At 36.0% G+C, this 25,340-nt stretch overlaps 1 protein-coding gene across 3 annotated transcripts in view; it reads left to right on the top strand.

The window, feature by feature from the left end:
- LOC136035728 (endoribonuclease Dicer-like) overlaps window positions 1-25,340 on the top strand; it is a 183,990-nt gene that overhangs the window by 57,619 nt on the left and 101,031 nt on the right. For all 3 annotated transcript variants that reach the window (XM_065717684.1, XM_065717683.1, XM_065717682.1), the window contains exons 9-12: window positions 5,523-5,748; window positions 13,175-13,314; window positions 14,517-14,682; window positions 22,168-22,386. In XM_065717684.1, the coding sequence (XP_065573756.1) occupies window positions 5,523-5,748; window positions 13,175-13,314; window positions 14,517-14,682; window positions 22,168-22,386 (751 nt within the window). The remainder of the gene's footprint in view (window positions 1-5,522; window positions 5,749-13,174; window positions 13,315-14,516; window positions 14,683-22,167; window positions 22,387-25,340) is intronic.

The raw sequence follows: 25,340 nt of genomic DNA, 5'->3' as shown, positions 1-25,340 counted from the left end.
ATGCTGAAAACTTCTGGCTAAGTTTGGCATACAAAGGTGAGAGATGGTTAAGTCTTACCGAAGAAAAAAAAATGAAGAACTGCGCAAATATACATGTAGCATGTATATGTAATATACATTCACTCTGGTGCTTACTTAGTCCGACTTTTTTGTCCTTGTAAAATGGGCCAGGTCATTTTGATAGTAATTTAACATATAATTTTTCCTTTTATTCCTACTACTACTAACAACTCACCGCAGCATCAAGCCACCTGAGGCCAACACAGCCACGCACGTTACTCCTCCATTCCAATCTATTTAAAGCTTCTCTCTTTTTACCCTCCCATTCCTGGGAAATGGGAAAGTTCCCATTTCCTTCAAATATTTCTTAATGACATCCTCCCAACCCAACTGCGCACGACCTGCTTTCCGTTTAGCCCTAGACGGTTCGCCGAAAAGGATAATCTTTGGCAAACTATCATCCTTCATCCGCAGAACTTGCCCTAGCCATCTCAAACTTTCTTTTATTATAGCCTTAGAAAGTGGAACTGAACCAGACTTTTCATACAGCCTACTGTTTGAAATACGGTCAGTCAGCCGGGTACCCAGAACAATCCATAGGCAATTTCTCTGGCAAACATCCAGCAAATCTTCATCCGCTTTTCGGAGCACCCATGCTTCAGAAACATACTTGACAACTATCATCACTGTAGTTTTCAATGCTCTAATCTTTGTTTGTATAACTTTTCTTCCTATTCTTCTAAAAAAAATTGAACTGTGAAAAGCTATTCTACTTTTAACATCTTCGCTGCTAACTCCGTCTTTACTAATAATACTACCAAGGTAACTGAAGCTTTCCACCCGATCAATAATTTCGTTGCCCAGCATCACCGTTTCATCTTCAGTTTTTTGTAGTCTTAGTGACTTAGTCTTTTTAATATTTATTTTCGGACTTACTCTCGTACCCTGAACTCGCAAAACTTCGAAAAGTTCATTCATTTTGCTCAGACTTTCATCTAGGATGCTTAAATCGTCATTATAATTTAAGTCCAGGAGAGTTTTTCCTCCCCATTTGACTCTGTGGCCTCCCATTGCTTTTTCTGATCTTCTTAAGACAAAATACATCAAGTGATCCATATAAAGGGCGATAAAACAGAACCCTGCTTAACTCCTGATTTAATACGAAACCAGCTGCTGACCTTATTTCTTACCTTAACTGCAGCAATGTTATTCTCGTATATAGCACTAATCACTTTAATTTGTTTGTCTGGCATATCATACAAGGATAAAACCTTGCTAAAGCTCTTCTATCAACAGAATCGAACACTTGATCATAATCTATAAAACTGAGGACTAAAGGTGTTTGATAACTCAGGCACTTCCCAATTATTAGCCTAAGATTGAAAATTTGGTCGACACACCCTGTACCTATTCTAAAACCGCACTGTTTCTTTTCTTAAAACTTTGTCAACAGCATCTTTTAGTCTAAAAAGTATCATATTACTAAGTAATTGCTACCCACAGAGATCATACTAATGCCTCGATAATTACCACACTCATTCTTATCACCATTTCTGTACTGTGGTTTAATCAAGATTTTTCGAAAATTGCTTGGTACGTTCCCTTTTTTTGAAAATCATATTCGGTAATTTTCAGTAACTACACTATCAGCACTTGGAGCCTTATTATTTTTTAATCATTTTAGTACTTTTGCTAATTCTTCCTCACAAAACAAAGGCCAGTTTATTTTTCCCCGTGGTAGCTTTTGTCCTGAATTTTATGGGGTGCCAAAATTATATAAGCAAGGTGTTCCCTTAAGGCCCGTCACAACTTGAACGAAAATCCCCGCCTCCATTATTCGAAATGACTATGTACAACCTTCAAATCTTTGCTTTATTCTTAAAAATCATGCATACATAATTCGGTAGATTTATTCAAAAACTCAAAAACGTAAATATTTCAGTATAAATATTTATAATTATAAGTAGTTTTGACATTGTTTTTTGTATACAAACATTGATGTAGCAGTATCTGAGTGATTATTAGAAAATAAAATAAATGAAAATTATCATTTAATAGAACAACAAAAGGAATAGATCGCGAGGTCTTTATTATCTTTGTTAAGCTCTGTTACAAGTATTCAATGCATTTCCAATTCTGTAATTCTTTTTACTAGCAAATAAAGGTTTTACCGATGGGAGTACCCCTCTCTAGGTTACTGGCGAATATTTATGTAGAACATATACCTTACATGGATGACGCGACAAAGGATTAGCAGAAGATAAACAGTGCATTTTTATGCTGGGGATAACAAACTCTTGAGTCAGTTTTATTTTCTGTGCAAAATTTTTTGCTATGGGACTAGAAGAGAACTGAATCAGGTTCAGAATTTGATGTCAGGAAAAAAAAAGATAAATAGGTTAAGAAAATGACAAATGGTGCTTCTATACCTGGCCCTAGCAGCTAAAAGTGCATCTTTCAGAGAGTATTACCGTGCAAAGAACCGCGTTGAGGTACACCAGAAAGAATAGTTTGCCTTATGGCTGTCTGGTCTACGGCTGAGAAAAAAAAAGTATAACTGGTCTCATGTGAAGGTAGGTATGAAGTATACTCAATTAACTATTGACATAGATTTGGGCGAAGAAATTGAGCAGCTAAATTTCCGGCTCTCAATTGGTATGAGGCGACACATGTTTCTTAAATATCTTTGCAGTAGGATGTAAAGCCATTCAACATAAAGGAAGACATAAACTGGACCGTATACTCAATTAACTATTGACATAGATTTGGGCGAAGAAATTGAGCAGCTAAATTTCCGGCTCTCAATTGGTATGAGGCGACACATGTTTCTTAAATATCTTTGCAGTAGGATGTAAAGCCATTCAACATAAAGGAAGACATAAACTGGACCCTTATCATGGATGGCAAGTCGGTATCTTCTTCACAACTGTAAGCTATTTCAGTGCCACTAAATATAGCCTACATTAGAATGTTGGCAGATGAATTAGCATCATTGTAAGGGTACTTCATATATTGTTGTATGTGTGCTAGCAAGGAGGCAAAGATTTACAGCGCTGGTGAAGGAGTCTTGAATTTTTTCAAGTTCATCGATGGAAAATAAAATTATTTTATTTAGATGCATATATGTTATGTATACTTTATATGCGTCTTTGTCTCCAGGGAGCAAAGATAAGTGATATCAACCTTTGCATGCTTAAACAGACCACAGCACTCTGACTGTCCAATCTTTTTGTCTTGGGTCTGCACTCTCTTGGGATCTCTCTAACAGCGAAAAAATATTTCAGTCTTGTATTTATAATACATACCGTTTTTGAAAATTTTTGTTGCGTTTATATGTATCATTATTCTTGTTTCAGAAAACGATCGATTTTTAAGTCCTTATTTCTCGTATATAGTACTCTATTGAATAGTCTAGGAAGAATTGTTAAAAAATTCGTTTAAAGGAGGCCGAACTCGAGTTTATTTTAGCCTCAGCAGAACTGTTCATAAGTTTCACCCAACTGTTCCAGAAAGAAGAGCCTCTCATTCATGTTCTGAACTCAGAGATTAAAAGACTAGTTGTGACGCTTTGCGGACGGTCTTTACTCCAGATTTCGTGACCGATATTGCAAATTTCTCACCAGAAATGTTGAACCTTGCTGAAAAATTTGCAGAAAAGCCCATAGTTTCAGAAAATGTGGAATGAGCTTTCCGTGAGAAAGCAACACTGAAAGACAAGGCCATTTTCTATGTCAATGTGCGAAAACATATTGCGGGCATTCGCCATATTTTGAACAAATGTCCTCTGGAAAAGGATGGTTTTCTAGAAGCTTTACGCTTTTTGAGTCTGATCAACATGAAGGATTCAAGAAGCATTGCAGACATAGCGGCTCTGGCACGCGAGATTGCGATTGGAGCAAGCTCAGACGTCGCCCAGGCTGAGTGGCTGCTTTTGCGAACGGAAAATGGACCCCGTGAGGACATACTCGGATCGATCATTTTTGAAGCCATTACTTTGGACTGGTGAATGAGCGCGGGGACAGCAAGTACCCGGAACTTACCAAGCAAAGCAATGCTGACGTTATTGCCTGGCAGCGCAGATGTTGAGTGTGGGTTTTTGTGCTCTGGTAGGATTCTCGGTGAAGACCAGGCATTAATGTCTGAACGCGTTCTGGATACGAGACTCATGGTATATAACACGTTGAGTCTTTATGGAGGAAAACCAGAACGGTTTGTTATTATAAAAGAACTGTTGAATCTTGCACGTTTTGCACGGTCTCGGTATCAACAATGTCTGCATGAAAAGAAAAAAGAAGAGCTATCCGTGAAGGAGAAAGGAGCTTTTGAAGAGGACAACAAGTGGAAGTTGCAGGAGGAAAGAAATAGAAGGCCTGGAAAGCGAACAGAAAAACTTAGAGCATCAGATCAAAGAGAAAAGAGAACAGTAGCAGATACTCTACTTCAAGAAGTGACCGATAGAATGAAGAAGGCTGCCGGTTCCAAGAGTTCCATAGACATTGCCCTAGCTGTTTCTTTGCTCGAAAGTGCTGTGAAGTCCAGAACAAGTGAAAGAGAGCAGATGGTGGAACCTGCGAGAATGGAGCAGTCTCTTGCAAAGAGAAGAACTGACCTCATATCGAAATTGATGCCCAAGAAGCAGCAAGAGTGATTCCAGGTATTTCACCTGTATCAGTCAATCGTTGGCACAGTATGTGTACCTGATTAAAAAAAAAAATGCAGAAGCTCGGGAAATGACGAATTTGCGTGACCTGGCATCCCACGCCATCTACCACCGATCTGATCCCAAAGACTTCCGAATCATATATTTGGCCTATATTTAGGCTCGGGAAATCCTATATAAACAGGACAGAGCCTATAATTTGAAACGAACCGACCTGTCCAAACCCTGTATATACCCTAATATCTTGTATTGATCCTGCCAGTCTTCGGTTTACAATAACATTATCAATTAGGTGTGTTGTCTTACCAATTCGTGAATAGCATATTAAACTTATGTACTATTTTACGGCCAAATACCGTATTATTTATAACTAGTTTGATGTACCTGCAAAATTGGAACAGTCTGTAGCCATTGTTGTTTTCTTTTCCTACACCAAATTTACCTATGTTAGGGTATCATCTATTCCTATTTTTACCAATCTGCTCGTTGAAATTCCAAAATGAAAACACCATATTTCTGCCTGGGTTCCTGTCTATTTGCTCCTGCTACTGTAAGTAAAATTCATCTGAGTCACTAGTATCTCCATCAGTCGGTTCTACAGGGGCTGATACTTCTATAGCTTTTTTGTCATAAAATGAGCGATTATTATTCTATTATTAATGCTCTCTCGGCGTAAACAAAACTTAGCAGCTTCCTTATTCATTATGAACCCTACTCCCTGTCTATGCACCCCATCCTTCCTGCCTGAGCTTTGTATATCTTGTGAAGCAATCGTGAGGGTCGAAGTTCTTACGTTTGTCTTTGTCATTATACGGGTGTTTGAAAAAAAGAGCTTTTTTAGTAAACCCAGTCTACTCTTTAGGTTTCGCAGTGGTGAATGTAATACTCTTATATCCACGAGTGTATTGGAAGAAGGAATCGATGTGAAAGCCTGCAATATCGTTGTCAGATTTGACTTACCTTTGAATTTTAGAAGTTATATCCAGTCCAAAGGAAGAGCAAGAGCCAAAAATGGGGTGTGCTATCTGATGTTACGGAATGATCAGGATGTAATCGCCAAACTTAACTTATACATCAAGTGTGAAAAGGTGAGTCTCGCGTTAATAATTCAGTTTAAACACTTCGGTTTAAGCTTAGTTTAGTTAAAATAGTTCAGCTTAAAGTACTAAACATTTTAAAAGGTATTTTGCGTTTTCCTATTATAAGATATGAACCGACCCAACAGTTATTTAAACTATCATCAAATAAAAGGATGATTTTTGAAGTTTTGCAGACTCTACAAATTAGACTTTTGTTTGCCCTGTGAATTTCTGTTCAAACAGTTCGTGGTAACGAACTGTAGTAAGGAGCGACCCGGCTCAATAGTAACCAAAACTCTAAAAAATGGAATTTTGATACCAATAGCTACATCAAAAGAATCGCATTTTAATGCTGGTTTTAAATATATAAGTTTCATCAAGTTTAGTCTTACCCATCAAAAGTTACGAGCCTAAGAAAATTTGCGTTATTTTAGAAAACAGGGGGAAACGCCCCCTAAAAGTCATAGAATCTTAACGAAAATCACACCATCAGATTCAGCGTATCAGAGAACCCTACTGTAGAAGTTTCGAGCTCCTATCTACAAAAATGTGGAATTTTGCATTTTTTGCCAGAAGGCAGATCACGGATGCGTGTTTATTTGTTTTTTTTTTTTTCTTTTTCCCAGGGGTGATCGTATCGACCCAGTTGTCCTAGAATGTTGCAAGAGGGCTCATTCTAATGGAAATGAAAAGTTCTAGTGCCCTTTTTAAGTGACCAAAAAAATTGGAGGGCACCTAGGCCCCCTCCCACGCTAATTATTTTCCCAAAGTCAACGGATCAAAATTCTGAGATAGCCATTTTATTCAGCGTAGTCGAAAAACCTTATAACTATGTCTTTGGGGACGACTTACTCCCCCACAGTCCCCGTGGGAGGGGCAACAAGTTACAAACTTTGACCTGTGCTTACATATAGTAATGGTTATTGGGAAGTATACAGGCGTTTTCAGGAGGATTTTTTTGGTTTGGGGGAGGGGTTGAGAAGAGGGGGATATGCTGGGGGAACTTTCCTTCGAGAATTTGTAATGGGAGAAGAAAATTTCCATGAAGGGAGAGCAGGATTTACTAGCATTATTTAAAAAAAAAACAATTAAAAAATAAAAGTGAAAAAGCTTGTTCAGCTGGAAGTAAGGAACAGCAATAAAACTTAAAACAAACAGAAATTATTACCCATATGAGGGGCTCACCTCCTTCTAATACCTCGCTCTTTACGCTAAAGTATTTTCAGTAATTTCAACTACTTATTCTACGGCTTTTGTGATTCAGGGGGTCATTCTTAATGAATTGGGATAAAATTTAAGCTTTAGTGTAAAGAGCGAGGTACTGACGATGGGGCGAATCCCCTCATATATGTAATAAAAACATGAGAATACAAAAGTTCTTATAGGGACGTGTGGCCGTACCTTATTTTGTAAATAACTCTACTCTAGATAAACTATGGTGGTCATGTCAGTGAACGTGTGGTAAACAGCGATGCAAAAATTTTGAAAATAAGAGCTGGGATTTTTATGGAAACTCCAAATATATACGTTGTCTAGACTTGAGAAACCTGAGAAAAGTTATTCGCACAAAATTCGAAACAAAGCTAATTTATAAGTTACGTAAATCTTTTACCAATAAAAAGATTCGTAAAAAATTAAAAGTTCTAGTTGCCTTTTTAATTAACCAAAAAATCGGGGGGCAACTAGGCTTCGTCCCCCGCTCTTTTTTTCTCAAAATCATTCGATCAAAATTATGAGAAAGCCATTGAGCCAAAAAAAAAATATGCAAATTTCGTTTTGATTATTCCTCTGCGGAGAGCCAAAATCAAAACATGCACTGATTCAAAAACATTCAGAAATTAAATAAAAAAAACAAGTTTTTTTAACTGAAAGTAAGGAGCGACATTAAAACTTAAAACGCACAGAAATTACTTCGTATACGAAAGAGGCTGCTTCCTCATCAACGCCCCGCTCTTTACGCTAAAGTTTTTTACTGTTTTAAAAAGAAGAATTGAGAGAAAGAGTCAAACTTTAGCGTAAAGAGCGGGGCGTTGATGAGGAAGCAGCCTCTTTCGTATACGAAGTAATTTCTGTGCGTTTTAAGTTTTAATGTCGCTCCTTACTTTCAGTTAAAAAAACTTGTTTTTTTTATTTAATCTTTAAAAGTATTAATTTGAATGGCTTTTCCGCTAAACAAGTTTTTCAAAGAGAGTAAAGAGTTCCACTAAGCCAAAAATAAAGTTATCACCTTCCATGCACAAAACAACCATAAATCACCATCAATAGATAAATGAACAGAAATTACTATAAATAATTGATTCGAACTCAAAACAAGCAAACATTAGAGTAAGGTTGACAATCCCCGTGCTTTTCCAAGACCAGAACACCATTTGTATGTTACTGAAAAGACAAAACAATTTGAGCCTTTTCTTGATGTTATGACATCCAAATGGACCTTAAATTAGAAGTAGAGTCTTCGTAAAATTACGTTTTTTTATTGGACGTATAACTTTTGCCTCTGCTTGCCTTTTATCGTTATGAAAGACATATCGCCAAACCTATGTTTCTTTTAATTGTTCAGTTCGTGGGACAAATCTTCTTCTTTTGCCTTGGCTTGTCTTTTGTCATTATGAAAGACATATCGCCGAACCTCTGTTTCTTTTAATTGTTCAGGTGGTGGGACAAAAAATTCTTTTTCTTCTAACGATGTATCTAGTTCAGGTTTTTTGATTTTCAAAGGTATAGTAGGCATTGATTGCCATCTTTGTGTCTTTTAATTGTTCAAATGGTGGGACAAAAACTTCTTTCTCGTCCAACGATTTTACTAGTCATGGTTTTTGATTTTCAAAGGTATGGTATCATTTTCAATTGATTTGGTTCATTTTACCTCGACTTGTCTTTGTCATTATGAAATACATATCACCGCAGCTTTTTTTCTAACAAAGGTATGGTAGGCATTTATGACCTTATCCATGTCAGAGTTCCAAACGTGACCATCTTCGCTATCATTTTCAATTTAGACACGATTCGATTCTCGCTGTCCAGGTTGATTTTCATTGACCCGCTCACATGTTCAGTGTCGCATGTCTCCTAACCGTTTGTGTCTTTGCTCTTCATTTTCATTTTTGACTTGCTCACCTGCTCGGCTCCGCATGTCTTGTCTTCTAACCTCGCGCACATTCTTGGTGTCGCTTTTCTTCTAACCGCGTGTGTCTTTGCTTGTCATTTTCATTTTCGAATCGTTCACACGCTCGGTGTCGCATGTTTTCTAACCGCGTGTGTCGAGGGGAGGGACTGTTTGTTCGGAGAACTTAGAAAAAATTAAGTATTTTTAGCTTATGAACGGTGATCGGATCTTAATGAAATTTAATATTTAGAAGGACATCGTATCTTAGAGCTCATATTTTAAATCCCGACCGGATCCGGTGACATAGGGGAGAGTTGGAGGGGGAAACCTGAAATCTTGGAAAACGCGGATAGTGGAGGGATAGGGATGAAACTTGGTGGCAAAAATAAGCAGAAGTTCTAGATACGTGATTGACATAAACGGAACGGATCCGCTCTCTTTGGGAGAATTGGGCGGGAGGGGGGGGGGGGTTCATTCGGAAAAATTAGAAAAATGAGGTATTTTTAACTTACAAACGAGTGATCGGAACTTAATGAAATTTGATATTTAGAAGGACCTCGTAACTCAGACCTCTTTTTTTAAATCCCGACCGGATCCATTGTCATTTGGAGGAGTTGCGAGGGGGGAACCGGAAATCTTGGAAAACACTTAGGTGGAGGGATCGGGATGAAACTTGGTGGGAAAAATAAGTAAATGTCCTAGATACGTTATTGACATAACCGGACCGGACCCGCTCTTTTTGGGAGAGTTGGGTGGCACCTAATTCGGTAATTCGGAAAAATTAGAAAAAATTAGATATTTTTAACTTACGAAGGGTGATTGGATCTTAATGAAATTTAATAATTAAAAGGGCCGCGTGTCTAAGAGCTCTTATTTTAAATCCGTTTGGATCTGGTGATATTGGGGGGAGTTGGAGAGAGAAACCGGAAATCTTGGAAAACGTTTAGAGTGTAGATATCGGAATGGAGCTTGGTGGTAAAAATAAGCCCATGTCCTAGATACTTTATTGACATAACCGGATCGGACCCGCTCTCTTTGGGGGAGTTCGGGGGATTTACTAGTTTAGGCACTACTAGATAAGCTAGGACGATGAAAGATAGCAGGTGTCAGGGATCAGACTAGATTAAATTAGAAATATTCTCTTCCTCGATTCAACGATCGGGGGGGGGGCGAGTGAACAAGATAGTTTAGAAGAATTTTATTTATCGATAAAACAAATTATTGTTCTTCTGTGGTCTTGGGGTATGATTCTCGCTTAGGGTACGAGAGGTCTCAGGTTTGAATCTCGGAGCACCCTAATTTGTACATGAAGAAGATCCGAAACTAGATACTTGATCAATATGGCGATCGCTGAAATCTAAGAGCTCTTATTTTAAATCCGTTTGGATCTGGTGATATTGGGGGGAGTTGGAGAGAGAAACCGGAAATCTTGGAAAACGTTTAGAGTGTAGATATCGGAATGGAGCTTGGTGGTAAAAATAAGCCCATGTCCTAGATACTTTATTGACATAACCAGATCGGATCCGCTCTCTTTGGGGGAGTTCGGGGGATTTACTAGTTTAGGCACTACTAGATAAGCTAGGACGATGAAAGATAGCAGGTGTCAGGGATCAGACTAGATTAAATTAGAAATATTCTCTTCCTCGATTCAACGATCGGGGGGGCGAGCGAACAAGATAGTTTAGAAGAATTTTATTTATCAATAAAACAAATTATTGTTCTTCTGTGGTCTTGGGGTATGATTCTCGCTTAGGGTACGAGAGGTCTCAGGTTTGAATCTCGGAGCACCCCAATTTGTACATGAAGAAGATCCGAAACTAGATACTTGATCAATATGGCGATCGCTGAAATTTGTTAGGCATATCAGGGGCCTGACCAGACTAAGTTAGAAATAGTTGCCTCCCCGATTTGACTATCTGGAGGGAGTGGAAGGACGGTTAATTCGGAGAATTAGAAAAAATTAGATATTTTCTCATCTTACGAACAGGTTATCGGATCTTAATGAAATTTGATATTTAGAAGGATCTCGTGTCTCAGAGCTCTTATTTTAAATCCCAACCGGATCCGGTGTCATTTGTGGGTGTTGGAGGGGGAAACAAAACAGTTTTAGATTCCAATACCTCGTATATACAGAAACTTCTGAAAAGCCAAAAAATGACTAATATTTAGAATGTTATTACAAATTTTTTTAAAAATGCAAATATCGTATCTAAAAAATTAGTTTATTCGATATTTTGCAATTTCTCTTTTTTCGATGGTAGTGAATTCTCTCTTTTTTCTTTTCTTTTTTTAATGTTTACTGGCTTAGTTACTTTCATAGTCTTTATTCGAAACAACAGTTTTAAATTCCACTATCTCGTATATACCGTACAGAAGCTTCTGAAAGGGTAAAATATGGCTAATTTTTAGAAAGTTGTTACAGATTAAAAAAAAAATATTGCAAATATCCTGTCTAAAAAATTAGTTTATCCGATATTTTGCAGTTTTCTCTTTTTTTATTGTCCTATATATTTTTTTTTATTTCCTATATGTTTTTTTTCGTTGTCCTATATATTTTTGCCTTGTCCCTTTTGTTTGGAAGCAAAGACCACCTTAATGTTCATGATAGAAATCGCATGTCCTTCTAGAAACTGAAGAAATGGGAAAACTTCTATTCCTTTTTTTATTATTCGTACCACAGGAAATCTTCATTTTATAATTTACTGAAAACTTACCCAAGATTATGGATAGCCTACCTTTACTTCGAATATGGAAATTTTACAAAGTTTAAAAGAGATGATGTATTTCTTCTTATCTATGGTGCTCGTTTATCATATATTCGAAAGGAATTCGATTTTATTTTGACATGCTGTTGAAAGCTGTTACCCTGTTTCTTTCCTTAATTGGAATTAATGAAGGATTAGTCAATAGTAACTATTCATTATTCAATTCCAATTTTAATTGATTATTTGAATTTATAAAACAGTGATTTAAATGAGTTATAAATTACATTAAAAGAACTTAATATGAACTAAATCTATCAGTATCAATTAGTTAATTCACAATAAGTAATAGGAATAATTAGTTTATACTTTCATTAAGAGTAGGCTTGGTTACTGTCATAATCTTTATTATAAACAAAACGGTTTTAAATTCCATTATTTTGTATATTATACAGAAGCTTCTGAAAAGCCCAAAAATGACTAATATTTAGAAAATTGTTGCAAAAAAAACATTGCAAATATCCTGTATATAAGATCAGTTTATCCCATGTTTGAAAGTTTATTAAGTGCTGTGAATTTCATCCACCCTGTGAAATATGTTTCAACTAATGTCAGATGTAGGACAAGATATTTTTTTTAGAAATAACTATCGTAAGTCGCGGAGGGCTGAATTTCGGACTCCATGGAAAAACAAATAAGCGGGAAAGTCGTAATAGAAGCAGAACAACTGAAAAACTGGCAAAAAGCCAACAAAAATATCAGAAAAACATATAGTTCCGAAGTCAAAAATATTAAAAACTGCAAAACTTCAACTTGTTAAAAAGATAGAACATGATAAAACTAAAAAAAAATATTTACATTAAAAATGATTTAAGAAAAAATAAAAGGGGGGGGGGAAGCAAGTAAACTAACAAAAAACTTGGGTATCACCCGGACCAAATAATAAAAAAAGAGAAAACTAGTTGTTTGTTTTATCTGTAATAAAGGGGATAAAGATTTTTTTATATCTGAAGGTAGAGCAAAGAATGGGGACAAGATAGGAACCGGTTCAAAAACCGTTCGGGGCATACGGTTTCTGGGTGGGGAGCGTCTTTAGGGGAAACTGTTTTCCGTGCGAGGGTTTATTATTGCATTTTATGCAAATCGAAGAGAAAGCGTAACTCTCCCATGCTCAAAGGTCTCCAGCCTTTCAAAATTATTCTCGTGGTACTTTTTCTAATGGATTCAATTTTTTTCTGATTCTACGAGAGATGTCAGGATCCCAAACCGGACTTCTGGTTTATTTTATCTGGCTACGTTGCCAGATAGATCGAACGACGATATCTTCCCACTCCGGCTCTATTGAGGCGTGAATGTGCCGCAGGTCGTTGTTGTAGGTACGACGGAGTGTATTTTAGGGTCTTCCTCTGCGGCAGATGCCTTCCTTCTTTAAAGTTACAATTGCAAGAGAATTTTTCCGCAGAAGAGTACTCTTCTGGCTCCCGGGAACGGGTTGCAAGTCCGTTGCCTGACCCTCCTCCTTTGCCCGGGCTTGGGACTGGCTGCTGAGAGGCACGAATTTTGCATTGTGCATATTCTTAGGTACAGTATTTTCATCATCTAAGTTTATATAAGAGATTTCTTGCAGATATTGAAAACATGCTACTCATTAAATAACCAAGATGGAAACTACTTACGTGGCGTTGCTGGTTTCATAGAGGAATATGCTCCGTTTGGCAAAGAAGGCCCTCGTATTACTTGTGCTGCTGCTATCTCCAAAATCTTTGGGTTAGTACCAAGAGTATGAATAACTTGTAATAATTGTAATAACTTGTAAGAGTAGAAACTAGTGCTAGTACTGACAAAAAGAAATTCACCAACGCCATCTGATTTTTGGTGTTTATTGGCAGTTTTTAGTGTAATAATGTGCAGAAATTTTTTAATCAGCATAACTCACAAAATTAGTGTAATAATAGGTGCCCAATCTCAGTTTATAAAAGAAAAAATAACGGAATTGGAAGAATATACGAACTTCAAAAGCTAGATGGTGCTACTGAACATTTTTGTCAAGAGTAGCGCCAGTTTCCAGTGATCTTGATTCTGATTGGTAGGTTATTTCTAGCTGAAAAATTTTTGATCTTTTTGATCATTCTTTCATTGGTAGCTGACGCTGGGAAACCAGTAAGAAACCGCTATTAGTTCTGCAGCTGCTGTTTCATGATTTCATGTCAACAAAATGTAAACAAAAGTGTCACATGAAGTGTTCTGTTACGTTACTAATATGCTAGTTCTAACAGTGTGTACTCCCTAATTCTAATCCGTATCAAACGAAGCGTATAATGACTAAGAGCGAACCAGCTACTAAGGAAATTTGAATAAAAAATTAAATAGAATTGGACAAAACCTTCATTGAATTAATAAGAAAATAAAGTTTTCAAAGCGTTTATGGCAAATATTGATAAGAAAAAAGTGTCCTTGTCAGTAGTAACCAAAATCTTGAATAAAGCTTACCCTTAGCTGGAACGTTTCTATAGTGCATAATGTCTTCAATATTCAATATCCAAAAGTTTAAGTCTTCAAGTGTTCAATATCCAAGAAGAAAAACAGGCGTTTCGGACGTTCACCAATTCGGACTGTATACAATGTGTATATTATGTATACAATACACATATACAGCATAATATATACAATATATTACATATCTGGCAAAAGCTAAAATAGACTGAGTGCGCCCTAAAAAGCTATGCCAGGATATTTCAACCCATTACGATTAAACATTGTAAAAGGGTAGTATGTAATGTATTAAACACAGTGTCATGTATTATGGTTAAACATTATAATCATTATCAATATTTCTGTTTCTTACACTTTACATCAATTCTTGAATTTTTATGCTCAACATTTTTTCTTTTCTTTTCTTGATTTATTTTGAATAAATTTGTTTTATTCTTTTTCTGATTTTCAGTGATAGTCTTGACTTTCCATTTTAGGTACTGCGCAAAGCTGCCATGTGATAAGTTTACAAATTTGTTACCAATCTACGAATATAAGGAGCACATTGACGAAACAAACGGAGTAAACAGTGGTAATAAAAAGTTCACATGCACGTTGACAATGCCTCTTAATGTTCCCGGAAGAGCAAAATTACCAATAACGGTAAGTCTTTTTATAACGGTAATTTACCATTAAATACTAATAACGGTCTGTCATATTGTAAATCCTTTCACTTTAAAAAATGGTTTTTGAAAGTTTATTGCTTTAATTTTCGAATTGCATTATTTGAATGTTAAACTCAAATAATTATTTTATCCAAGGGTGGATTTTTTACAGATCTTCTCTAATTTAAATTGTTTCCAATGGATAATTCCAATATTGATCGAAGTTAAATGGCCAAGCACTAATTGAAAAGTTGCGTCTCCATTGATTCAAACTTTTTAAGAAGTTAAATATTTTTTAGGGAATATTTATAATTTTTGTGCCAGCCTAAGATTAAGAGCTCACCTTTTATACTTTTTTTGAAAAGGCTTTTTGTCTGCATAGAAAACATTTTCTTGGTTGAGGTATTTGCGTTTTTAAAAGAAATTGGGTGGTTTTGATACAAAACTGGCTCTTGGAACTGGACTTGTACAAGAAACAAAACTCATAAGAAACAAGTTTTTCGGAGGCAACTAAATATTTTAAAACAGATTTATAAGGGCTAATTTTTTTAGGCACATTTTTTTTATGAGAACCTACAAAGTCAACCTATCAACCTATTATTTGCTTTAAATTTAAAAAAAAAATTAAGCCATAATTAATTTCAAAATTAAGTTAAAAGAGAAGAAAAGAAGTTAAAAAAGTAAAAAAAAAAGTAAAAAAAAAATTAGATGAAAAGTTAATAAGAGAAAGTGATTAATAAGAAAGTGATTAAAAAGAGTTAATTAGAGAATGAAAAAAAAAAGTTAAAAAAGAAACAGAAAAGCTTAAGAACTCTATTTTCGTTAAGTGATTTAAAATGCAGTTAAGAGACAAGATAAAGAAGCTAAAAAAAAAGTTAAAAGAAGTAAGAAAAAGTTAAAAAGAGAAGTTGATGCAAAATAATTTAAAAACTAAGTTAAAAGAGAAGTAGAGAGAGAGAGAAATAGGTTTATTTAAAACAACAATCGTAGTTTAAATGGCTAATTTGGTGTTGAAATACAAAATATGTTATAATGCACTATTATATAATGACGTAAAAAAGGGACGAAAGAGTTCTGGTAGCGGTTTGTCCGAGCTAGCACAGGTATATGTTTTAGCTTCTGTCTCGTACGGCTGACTGTCGGGGATTCCGGGAATAAAATTTCACGATGAGCAGGGTTTGACTGCAGCATTTTGCTAACTTCAGGACAAGGTCACCCAAACAGAGTTGCAAACTTTGGAGTTCAAGGGTTACTAGGGCATCATGGTAGAAAATTTCTCTATTACTTCGGATGATCCTGGTTGCCCGTTTTTAGACTGCCTCTAGTTCCTGCATTAGATAGGCGGTTCTCAATACTGACGGACCCAAGACGGGACAGGCGTATTCAAGTATGGGGTGTACGTAGCACAGGTAAGCTGGAAGAAGACTTTGGGCGTTGCACCCAAAGTGACGTATTTTTAGAGGGTTTGGAGAAATGTGTTAGCTTTACGGGTCACACTATTAGTATGGGTAGTAAAGGTGCAATCATGTGAGAAAATGATACCTAATACTTTCACCTCATTCGCAACAGGGAAAGGAACTTCAAGGGGAAAGAAAAAGACGGTAAAAAAGTTAAAAGAAGTTAGAAAAAAGTTAATAAGAGAAGTTGATTCAAAATAATTCAGAAATTCAGTTAAAAGAGGATAAAAATGTTAAAAAACAACTTGAAGGAAGTTAAGAAAGAGAGAAGTCACACAAAATTTTACTTCAAATTTAACAAAAAATTGAGACAAATTTTATTTTGTTTAATAGTTAAATTAGAAAAACCTTAAGAAATTGTGTTTGATGGTAATTCAGAATTTTGAAGCCACTAAAAAAGTATATTAGCTGAATCTACAGAAAAGTAGGTCTAGAACTCTACGAAACAACTAGACGCGAATATATATTATAAAGTTGTCTAAATTTATCTTTGGAAATTTATTCTTTTCTTTTAAAAACAAAAGAAAAGTTTGTCTTTTATTTATTCTCTTTTAGAGTTTTTTTTCTCTTAGAAAGAAAAAAGTATTCTCAATCATCCAGATTTCATGCAAATCACATTAATTCAAGTAGCTCTTAAAAAGAAAAAATTAACAAAATTTTAGCTCTTCACCAATCATTAAATAACTCCAATTCTGTTGGAACTTACATATTCAGAACCTGGAAAAAATTAGAACCCATTAAAAGTTCCTGATGGTTATTCATAATTTTCCAGTTATTACTAGATGTCAACATATTTTCACAAACAACAAAATAGACAATATCCTACTCGATGTATAGCACTTTGTCTTACAAAAACAATTTCTTATAAAAAAAAATGCTTCGCTAGTATTCGTTCATGCTTAGGACATTCACTTTTGCTTGTTATTATAATTTGCTGATGTATGACAATCTCTCTAGCTGCCAGATTTCTATCTGGCATAGATATAATCTGGATATAGATATAGATATCTATTTGGCTGGTAGATTTAATTTGAAGGTTTCTCTACCCCCTTTCTCCTTAGTCCAGGGCCCCCTTTTCTTTGTTCTCCGAGATCAAACCGAATCCTGGTCCCCAAAAGACGTAATCGATTGCCATTCGATGGTCAAAATTGACATATTGATTCTCAAAATTGACAAGGTTCTGACAACTTTCTGGTAGATGTCCACATGAACTTGGTGACCATTTCGTCTTTTCTATTAGAGGTTGGAGTATGTCTTGATGTGAAACGATATACCGAGAAGACTTATTCTTACTTATCATTGAGTGTAGGTGAGCTGCGATTCCCGTTTTTTTTGTAGAAAGATTACATTGTTTTTGTCCGATGATTAGAAAATAGTTTTCCCCTCCTAAATTGCCAGAATAAGTCGGGTAGCAGTTTGACATGAATTAATTTAGCTTTTTGTCCAAGTAGAAGAAGTAGAAGAGGATGTATCGACTCAGGATAGAAGAAGAAGTAGAAGAGGAAGCACTTTATTATCAAGCAAACTCTCACAACATAAAACTGGCGAACTTATTACCTTCAGTCAGCTAGCCTACATAAGCACATAAGTGAAATATTAAAACATTGCCTACAGCGATGGCCTGTAAATTAAACTGGCTTGTCAATTACAGTGAGTACAATGAATAAAATGAAAAAAAATGGGGGTATAAGTAAAAACATAAGTACATATTTGTAGGTCCCCGTTCTAGGTCCTTCAGGACCTAGAACGGGGCTCTTTTGCATACTATTTGCTTGACTGTGTTAAAAAAAAAATTTTGGGTGAACTACTTCACACGAGCTTTTCTTTTCTGTTATGCAACCCTTATGTCAGTTACAAGTTTCATAGTTTTTTCTCTAGCTTTTTACGTGTTACAGACCGCTAACTGTAAGAAGAAGAAAGATTGCTAACCACAAGAAGAAGAACAACAAAATTAAACGTGAATGTGGTAGTACTACTTGATACTGAAACTGTTTAAAATCATTTGGAATCTTCTGAAGGATGGCCAACGTAAGGGCATTGAACAATATGGATGAAAAGTGGTTTCTGGTTTAGTCACAGATGACTTTTGGGTCTAAGGGGCGATGTCAGGAATGTGACCGGCCCTCTATATCCCCTTCTTGATTGTGAAAAATACTTTTTAGGTATTTCAATAGGAAAAAAGCTGTTTTGGTATTTTTTTGTGGAAAAAATTGTCACCCCCCCCCTAGATTAAAAAACAGTTTTTGTTCCCTTCCCCCACTCCTCCGTTTTTTGTGAATAAGCGCCCCTAAGTGTGATCATTGGTTGCTAAAGGTTAAATTGTAGTTGATTAGACCGAGTTTTGCGCCGTTTTTACAATGATTTCTTATATTTTAGCCCTCCTCTCTCCCACAGATTTATCCAGAATTCTCGCAATTTTTACGATGATGTGAATGTCATTTCCCTCCTCCCCCCTTTAAATATTGGAAATATCTTGAAAAGTGGCCAAAGTGGAAGCTTTTATTGGTTTGAATAAGGGGAGAATGAGGCTTGAATAAGTGTGGAAGGGAGGATGAACGGTTGTAGCGTGCAGTGGCTGAACATTACGGTGACTTTGAAGTTGTGTGTTTTTTTTTCCTTCTCTCAGAGTACTGCTAAAGAGGGACACATCAGAGGGAAAATGAAACCAAATAATCCTACTTCTTCTTGCTCTCATTGAACTGGAATTTGCAGCTGGACAGGGTGTTTTCTGCCTCACCTGGAATATGCAATTACGAGGTTTCTCGGGAATTTGCCAAACCGTAAGATTCCCTGCGTCATGGCTATTTACCTTCCGTGGGCACTAGAAGTTTCTTGGAAGGTCGCCAAAACATGCCCTGTAAAACTAAAGGATGTGGGTAAAGGAGGAATGGTTAGTTCCAGTCGCTAAATACTGGAAGAAGTGAATTCAATATTTATATTTAACACATAAAATAAATGAACACAAATATTAGATAGAGCCAGCAGAGAGCTAAGCCCGAACCAAATGCTACCTCATTATTGCAATAAATTGCATAATCCGTCTAAAAAACACAAAAGAAAACGAAAAATAGAGCAGGAAAGGGGCAAATGAAATAGACATATAGCAGGAAAGGGACAAGAGCTAAGCCCGAACCAAAGCCTACATCATCATTACAATAAATTTTATAATCCATCCAAAAAACACAAATATAAATGAAAACACAGAGCAGGAAGGGGCAAATGAAATAGACATAGAGCAGGAAGCGAGGGCTAAGCTCGAACCAAAGGCTACCTCATCATTACAAGAAATTTCACAATCCATCCAAAAAACACAAATAAAAACGAAAACACTGAGGAGGAAGGAGCAAATGAAATAGACATAGAGCAGGAAACAAGGGCTAAGCTTGAACCAAAGCCTACTTGATCATTACAATTAATTTCATAATCCATCCAAAAAACACAAATAAAAACGAAAACACAGAGCAGAAAGGGGCAAATGGCATAGACGTAGAGCAGGAAACGAGGGCTAAGCTGAACCAAAGGCTATCTCATCATCACAATAAACTTCATAATCTATCCAAAAAGAAACAAATAAAAGTGAAAACACAGAGCAGGAAGGGGCAAACAAAATAGACATAGAGCAGGAAACAAGGGCTAAGCTTGAACCAAAGGCTACCTGATCATTACAATAAATTTCATTATCCATCCAAAAACCACAAATGAAAACGAAAACACAGAGCAGGAAGCAGGAACCAAAGGCTACCTCATCATTACAATAAATTTCATAATCCATCCAAAAAACACAAATAAAAACGAAAACACTGAGCAGGATGCAGGAACCAAGGGCTACCCCATCATTTCAATAAATTTCATAATCCATCCACAAAACATACATAAAAACGAAAACACTGAGCAGGATGCAGGAACCAAGGGCTACCCCATCATTTCAATAAATTTCATAATCCATCCAAAAAACACAAATAAAAACGAAAACACAGAGGAGGAAGGAACAAATGAAATAGACATAGAGCAGGAAACAAAGGCTATGCTTGAACCAAAGGCTACCTGATCATTACAACAAATTTCATAATCCATCCCAAGGCAACCCAAGGCAACCTCATCATTACAATAAATTTCATAATCCATCCAAAAAACACAAATAAAAACGAAAACACAGAGGAGGAAGGAGCAAATGAAATAGACATAGAGCAGGAAACAAAGGCTATGCTTGAACCAAAGGCTACCTGATCATTACAACAAATTTCATAATCCATCCAAAAAACACAAATAAAAACGAAAACACAGAGCAGGAAGGGGCAAATGGAATAGACATAGAGCAGGAAACAAGGGCTAAGCTCGAACCAAAGGCTATCTCATCATTACAATAAATTTCATAATCCATCCAAAAAACACAAATAAAAACGAAAACACAGAGCAGGAATGGGGGAAATGAAATAGACATAGAGCAGGAAACAAGGGCTAAGCTACCTCATCATTACAAGAAATTTCATAATCCATCCAAAAAACACAAATAAAAACGAAAACACACAGGAGGAAGGAGCAAATGAAATAGACAGAACAGGAAACAAAGGCTAAGCTTGAACCAAAGCCTACTTGATCATTACAATTAATTTCATAATCCATCCAAAAAACACAAATAAAAACGAAAACACAGAGCAGGAAGGGGCAAATGGAATAGACGTAGAGCAGGAAACAAGGGCTAAGCTGAACCAAAGGCTATCTCATCATAACAATAAACTTCATAATCCATCCAAAAAGAAACAAATAAAAGTGAAAACACAGAGCAGGAAGGGGCAAACAAAATAGACATAGGGCAGGAGACAAGGGCTAAGCTTGAACGAAAGGCTACTTGATCATTACAATTAATTTCATAATCCATCCAAAAAACACAAATAAAAACGAAAACACAGAGCAGGAAGGGGCAAATGACATAGACGTAGAGCAGGAAACAAGGGCTAAGCTGAACCAAAGGCTATCTCATCATCACAATAAACTTCATAATCCATCCAAAAAGAAACAAATAAAAGTGAAAACACAGCAGGAAGGGGCAAACAAAATAGACATAGGGCAGGAAACAAGGGCTAAGCTTGAACCAAAGGCTACCTGATCATTGCAATAAATTTCATTATCCATCCAAAAAACACAAATGAAAACGAAAACACAGAGCAGAAAGCAGGAACCAAAGGCTACCTCATCATTACAATAAATTTCATAATCCATCCAAAAAACACAAATAAAAACAAAAACACTGAGCAGGAAGCAGGAACCAAGGGCTACCCCATCATTTCAATAAATTTCATAATCCATCCACAAAACATACATAAAAACGAAAACACAGAGTAGGAAGCAGGAACCCAAGGCAACCTCATCATTACTATAAATTTCATAATCCATCCAAAAAACACAAATGAAAACGAAAACACAGAGGAGGAAGGAGCAAATGAAACAGACATAGAGCAGGAAACAAGGGCTAAGCTTGAACTAAAGGCTACCTGATCATTACAACAAATTTCATAATCCATCCAAAAAACACAAATAAAAACGAAAACACAGAGCAGGAAGGGGCAAATGGAATAGACATAGAGCAGGAAACAAAGGCTAAGCTCGAACCAAAGGCTATCTCATCATTACAATAAATTTCATGATCCATCCAAAAAACACAAATAAAAACGAAAACAAAGAGCAGGAATGGGGCAAATGAAATAGACATAGAGCAGGAAACAAGGGCTAAGCTACCTGATCATTACAATAGATTTCATAATCCATCCAAAAAACACAAATAAAAACGAAAACACAGAGGAGGAAGGAGCAAATGAAATAAATATAGAGCAGGAAACAAGGGCTAAGCTTGAACCAAAGGCTACCTGATCATTACAACAAATTTCATAATCCATCCAAAAAGCACAAACAAAAACGAAAACATAGAGCAGGAAAGGGGCAAATGAACAAATGGGACTACCCGGAGAATTTTCCTTTTTTTCAGTTTTTTCTATTTTTTAATCTTTTTTTTCGTCTCCTTCTTTCAGAGCAAGGTTCAATGTAGAAAAGTGGATGCTCGGCGATCTGTGTCTCTGGAAATGATTAAAATCTTGCATGCTGAGAAGGAATTGGACGATGAACATTTGTTACCTGTCAACAACTCTAAATATTTACAGGAATTTGATGATAGAAATGACATCTCTGTTGAAGGTGATTTAGACGCCGTTATTGAACCACAAAAATATCAGCACGTGTATGAGAAAAAGGTAAGGCATATGCCGTGTACCCATTCGTTATATACATCGTTTTAACCATTAGGTCAAAGTTTTTCTAATTCATGAAAATAATGATAGCAATAAATAGTAATATTTACGAAAACGATGCCTAGAGTGAACACAAATTTATGAATTGAGAAATTTGTAGTGACTAAAACGCTATTCATTATGCAGACTTTTTGCTTAATGTTTATTATAGGTTTTTTTTTTTTTTTACTGCCATCAGAATTCATTGATTAGATCTTGTCTGGTAATATCAATTCTACAGTTATGAACCAGAAATAGATAAATAAGGAAATGTAGATAACTAGTTGAGGATGTTTGTAGACAACATACGTTGGTAGTTTTTGGTTTTAAAAGCACAGGGGACCAATTTTTTTATATAAGAAGTCGTTACTTTTTTTCTAATTCTTCATTCTTCTAACACAAACAAAATTACTCGATTAAAATTTGTTCTTTGTTCATCTGGTCCTAGTGGTGCATAAGACGGGTCGAATACATCTGAGCGGGTATTACAGGCCAATGATAAATCGGCGAAAGGCCTAACGGCTTATTACTAGCAGCAGAAAGCCCCAATCTCATCTACTAGATCAGTATCTTGGATATGTATAGTTTTATAAAAGTAAGATTCCTACCCGAATTTCCTGCACCCCTATCGTTTTCAAAGGCCTTTGTATTTTCGGCCATGGATTATTTCAGATTATGTCTAGGGGTAATTAGCATTTTAGTTGAGGGTTTCCACCGATGGAGATTAAGAGGCTAGTTTAGCCAATTTTTCATGATGACTGGCTTCATTGAATGTGCCAGTACCTGATTCTACGCTCCTCTAAAATGTAAATTCGGGAGAGCGAAAAAATCTTTGTTTAATCATGCTAATCACCATAATTGTCTGCTAATCTTGTGGACTTCAATTTTCAAAACCTCACCCGGATGCCCATACGATCTAGACCATGATGGTTCTGTACTAGAGACGTGTGAATGGCAGCAGATCCAGAGCCAAGCAGTAGTACAGACGATGGTAGAAGACAGAAGGCAAATGAATTTTGTAAAGCTGAAGTTAAATGTTTATGTTTCTAACGGTGGACAAGCGCGGCTTGTGAGTGGTTTTTTATGTTACGGGGGGAAGTGTTGGGGTTCCACCCTTTTTTTTCTTTTTCAGATGAATGACCTCTTTTCGTTCTCAATTACATGTGCCTATGCTATAGTTTCCAATGATAAGTTAAAGTCTTTCTGCTAAGCTATAGTTGTTTTGCAATAAGTGAGTTTTCAAGCTAAATTCTATTTTTGTCTTTCTGATCTAGGAAGATTGGTGCGTTGGATTTAGGATTATTTATTTGAGAGGGTGAGGGATCGAATCCTAGTGTACCCAATTATTTGGTTTGTGACGGTGGTCAGTGGCGTGACTCTGCAAGCTCAGCCAGAGTCGACCCAGCTCTAAATGGGTACATGAAGAAATCTGGGGAAGGTAAACAGGAGGGGTATGCGAAAGCACAGGATTTTCGCCCCCCCCCCCATTGCACTTCCTGGCTTAAGGGCCAAGAAACAGAGATTAGCACCGCCGCTAGGGACTGTAAAGTCTAATGCCGTATCCTTTACCTTCTTCCTTATCTGGGCCATTGAAAAATAATATTATTCAAAAGAAGCCAGGGATTTGAACTTTAACTTAGCGGATTGGTCAGGACAAATCTAAGGTCCCTCCCTACAGAAAGTGTTTGGTACACAAGTGGTGTTTTTATTTTTAGTCTGCATTGAGAACCCCTTTAAGGAGTCTGTCTTCAGAGTTTATGGGTGTATGTTTGTTAAGTGACATCGAAAGGATACAAGTGAGTCATTTTCTACAATCGTGTTAGATTATTTTTCTGGGAACTCAGGTAGGGTAGGAAAAGAGTTCACGAGAAATACCGTCACCAAACATTAAAAAAAAGACAAACAATTCAGAGGCATCAACACAAGGCCTCATCAGGAGAATACACACTTGCCTATAGGGTTTCGGCACTTTAAATTCTCTACCCAGGCAACTGGCATGCCTACTATAAATTCCCCATGGTATCCCCGTGTTAGGTATAACACCCAAAATATATGCCTATGAAAAAACAAGCAAATGTAGAATAACCAAGTAACAACAAAACAAGCTTATCCTACCTTAGTTCTGGCTCTCATGTATTGAAGTTACCAATTCACAATCTATATTAAGACTAAACAATTATTCAAAGATTTTCACTATTGCAAAATTTCTCTATTAACGTAAATGTGACCTAGATGAAAATCAAGGAAATGAATGTAAAATAAGACCATTTGAAACGACAATATATGCAAAATCCTCCGGAAATCCACTGTCAAAAATTAGGGACACGCCCAACTCAGTAACAAGGAAAATCAAAATTAACCAAAGATTTCGCTAAGTATTTCAAGATAATTCTTTTGGTATTTATTTAAAAGTTCGTTATAATGAAAACTAAATTTTTTAAATTGCCAAGTTAATCTATTTGCAGAAAACCTCTTAAAATCAATTTTTGGCTTAAAATTTTACATCTGTTTCTTAAAATCAAAATAATTCCTACAAATCCTTGCATATCTAAGTAACTGTGAGAAAAATGCCGAATATGTGATATTTGAGTGTATATTACTTTCAGGGAACGGGAAATTAATCACTTCAAAATCGAAATCATCCGTTTTATTATACCTTTTAAAACTTAATTTATTATTATCAGAAATATTATTATTCAAATCTAAGAAATGATCTTCTAGACCAGTGCCATGACTAGGTTCAAGAGTAAGCTCTGATGGATATATATTTTTAGAAATATCAATGAATTCCTTACAATTTAAAACCAAAATATCATCTAAGTATCTTTTATTATTTGACAAAACATGTTTTAAATTGTTTGGATTATTCTTATCCATCATATATTTATATTCGAGTTGACTTAAAACAAGTCAGCTTT

Source organism: Artemia franciscana, chromosome 14, assembly GCF_032884065.1.
Source record: "Artemia franciscana chromosome 14, ASM3288406v1, whole genome shotgun sequence".
NCBI classification, from domain to species: Eukaryota; Metazoa; Arthropoda; class Branchiopoda; order Anostraca; family Artemiidae; genus Artemia; species Artemia franciscana.
This window is presented reverse-complemented; position numbering and strand designations above follow the sequence as displayed.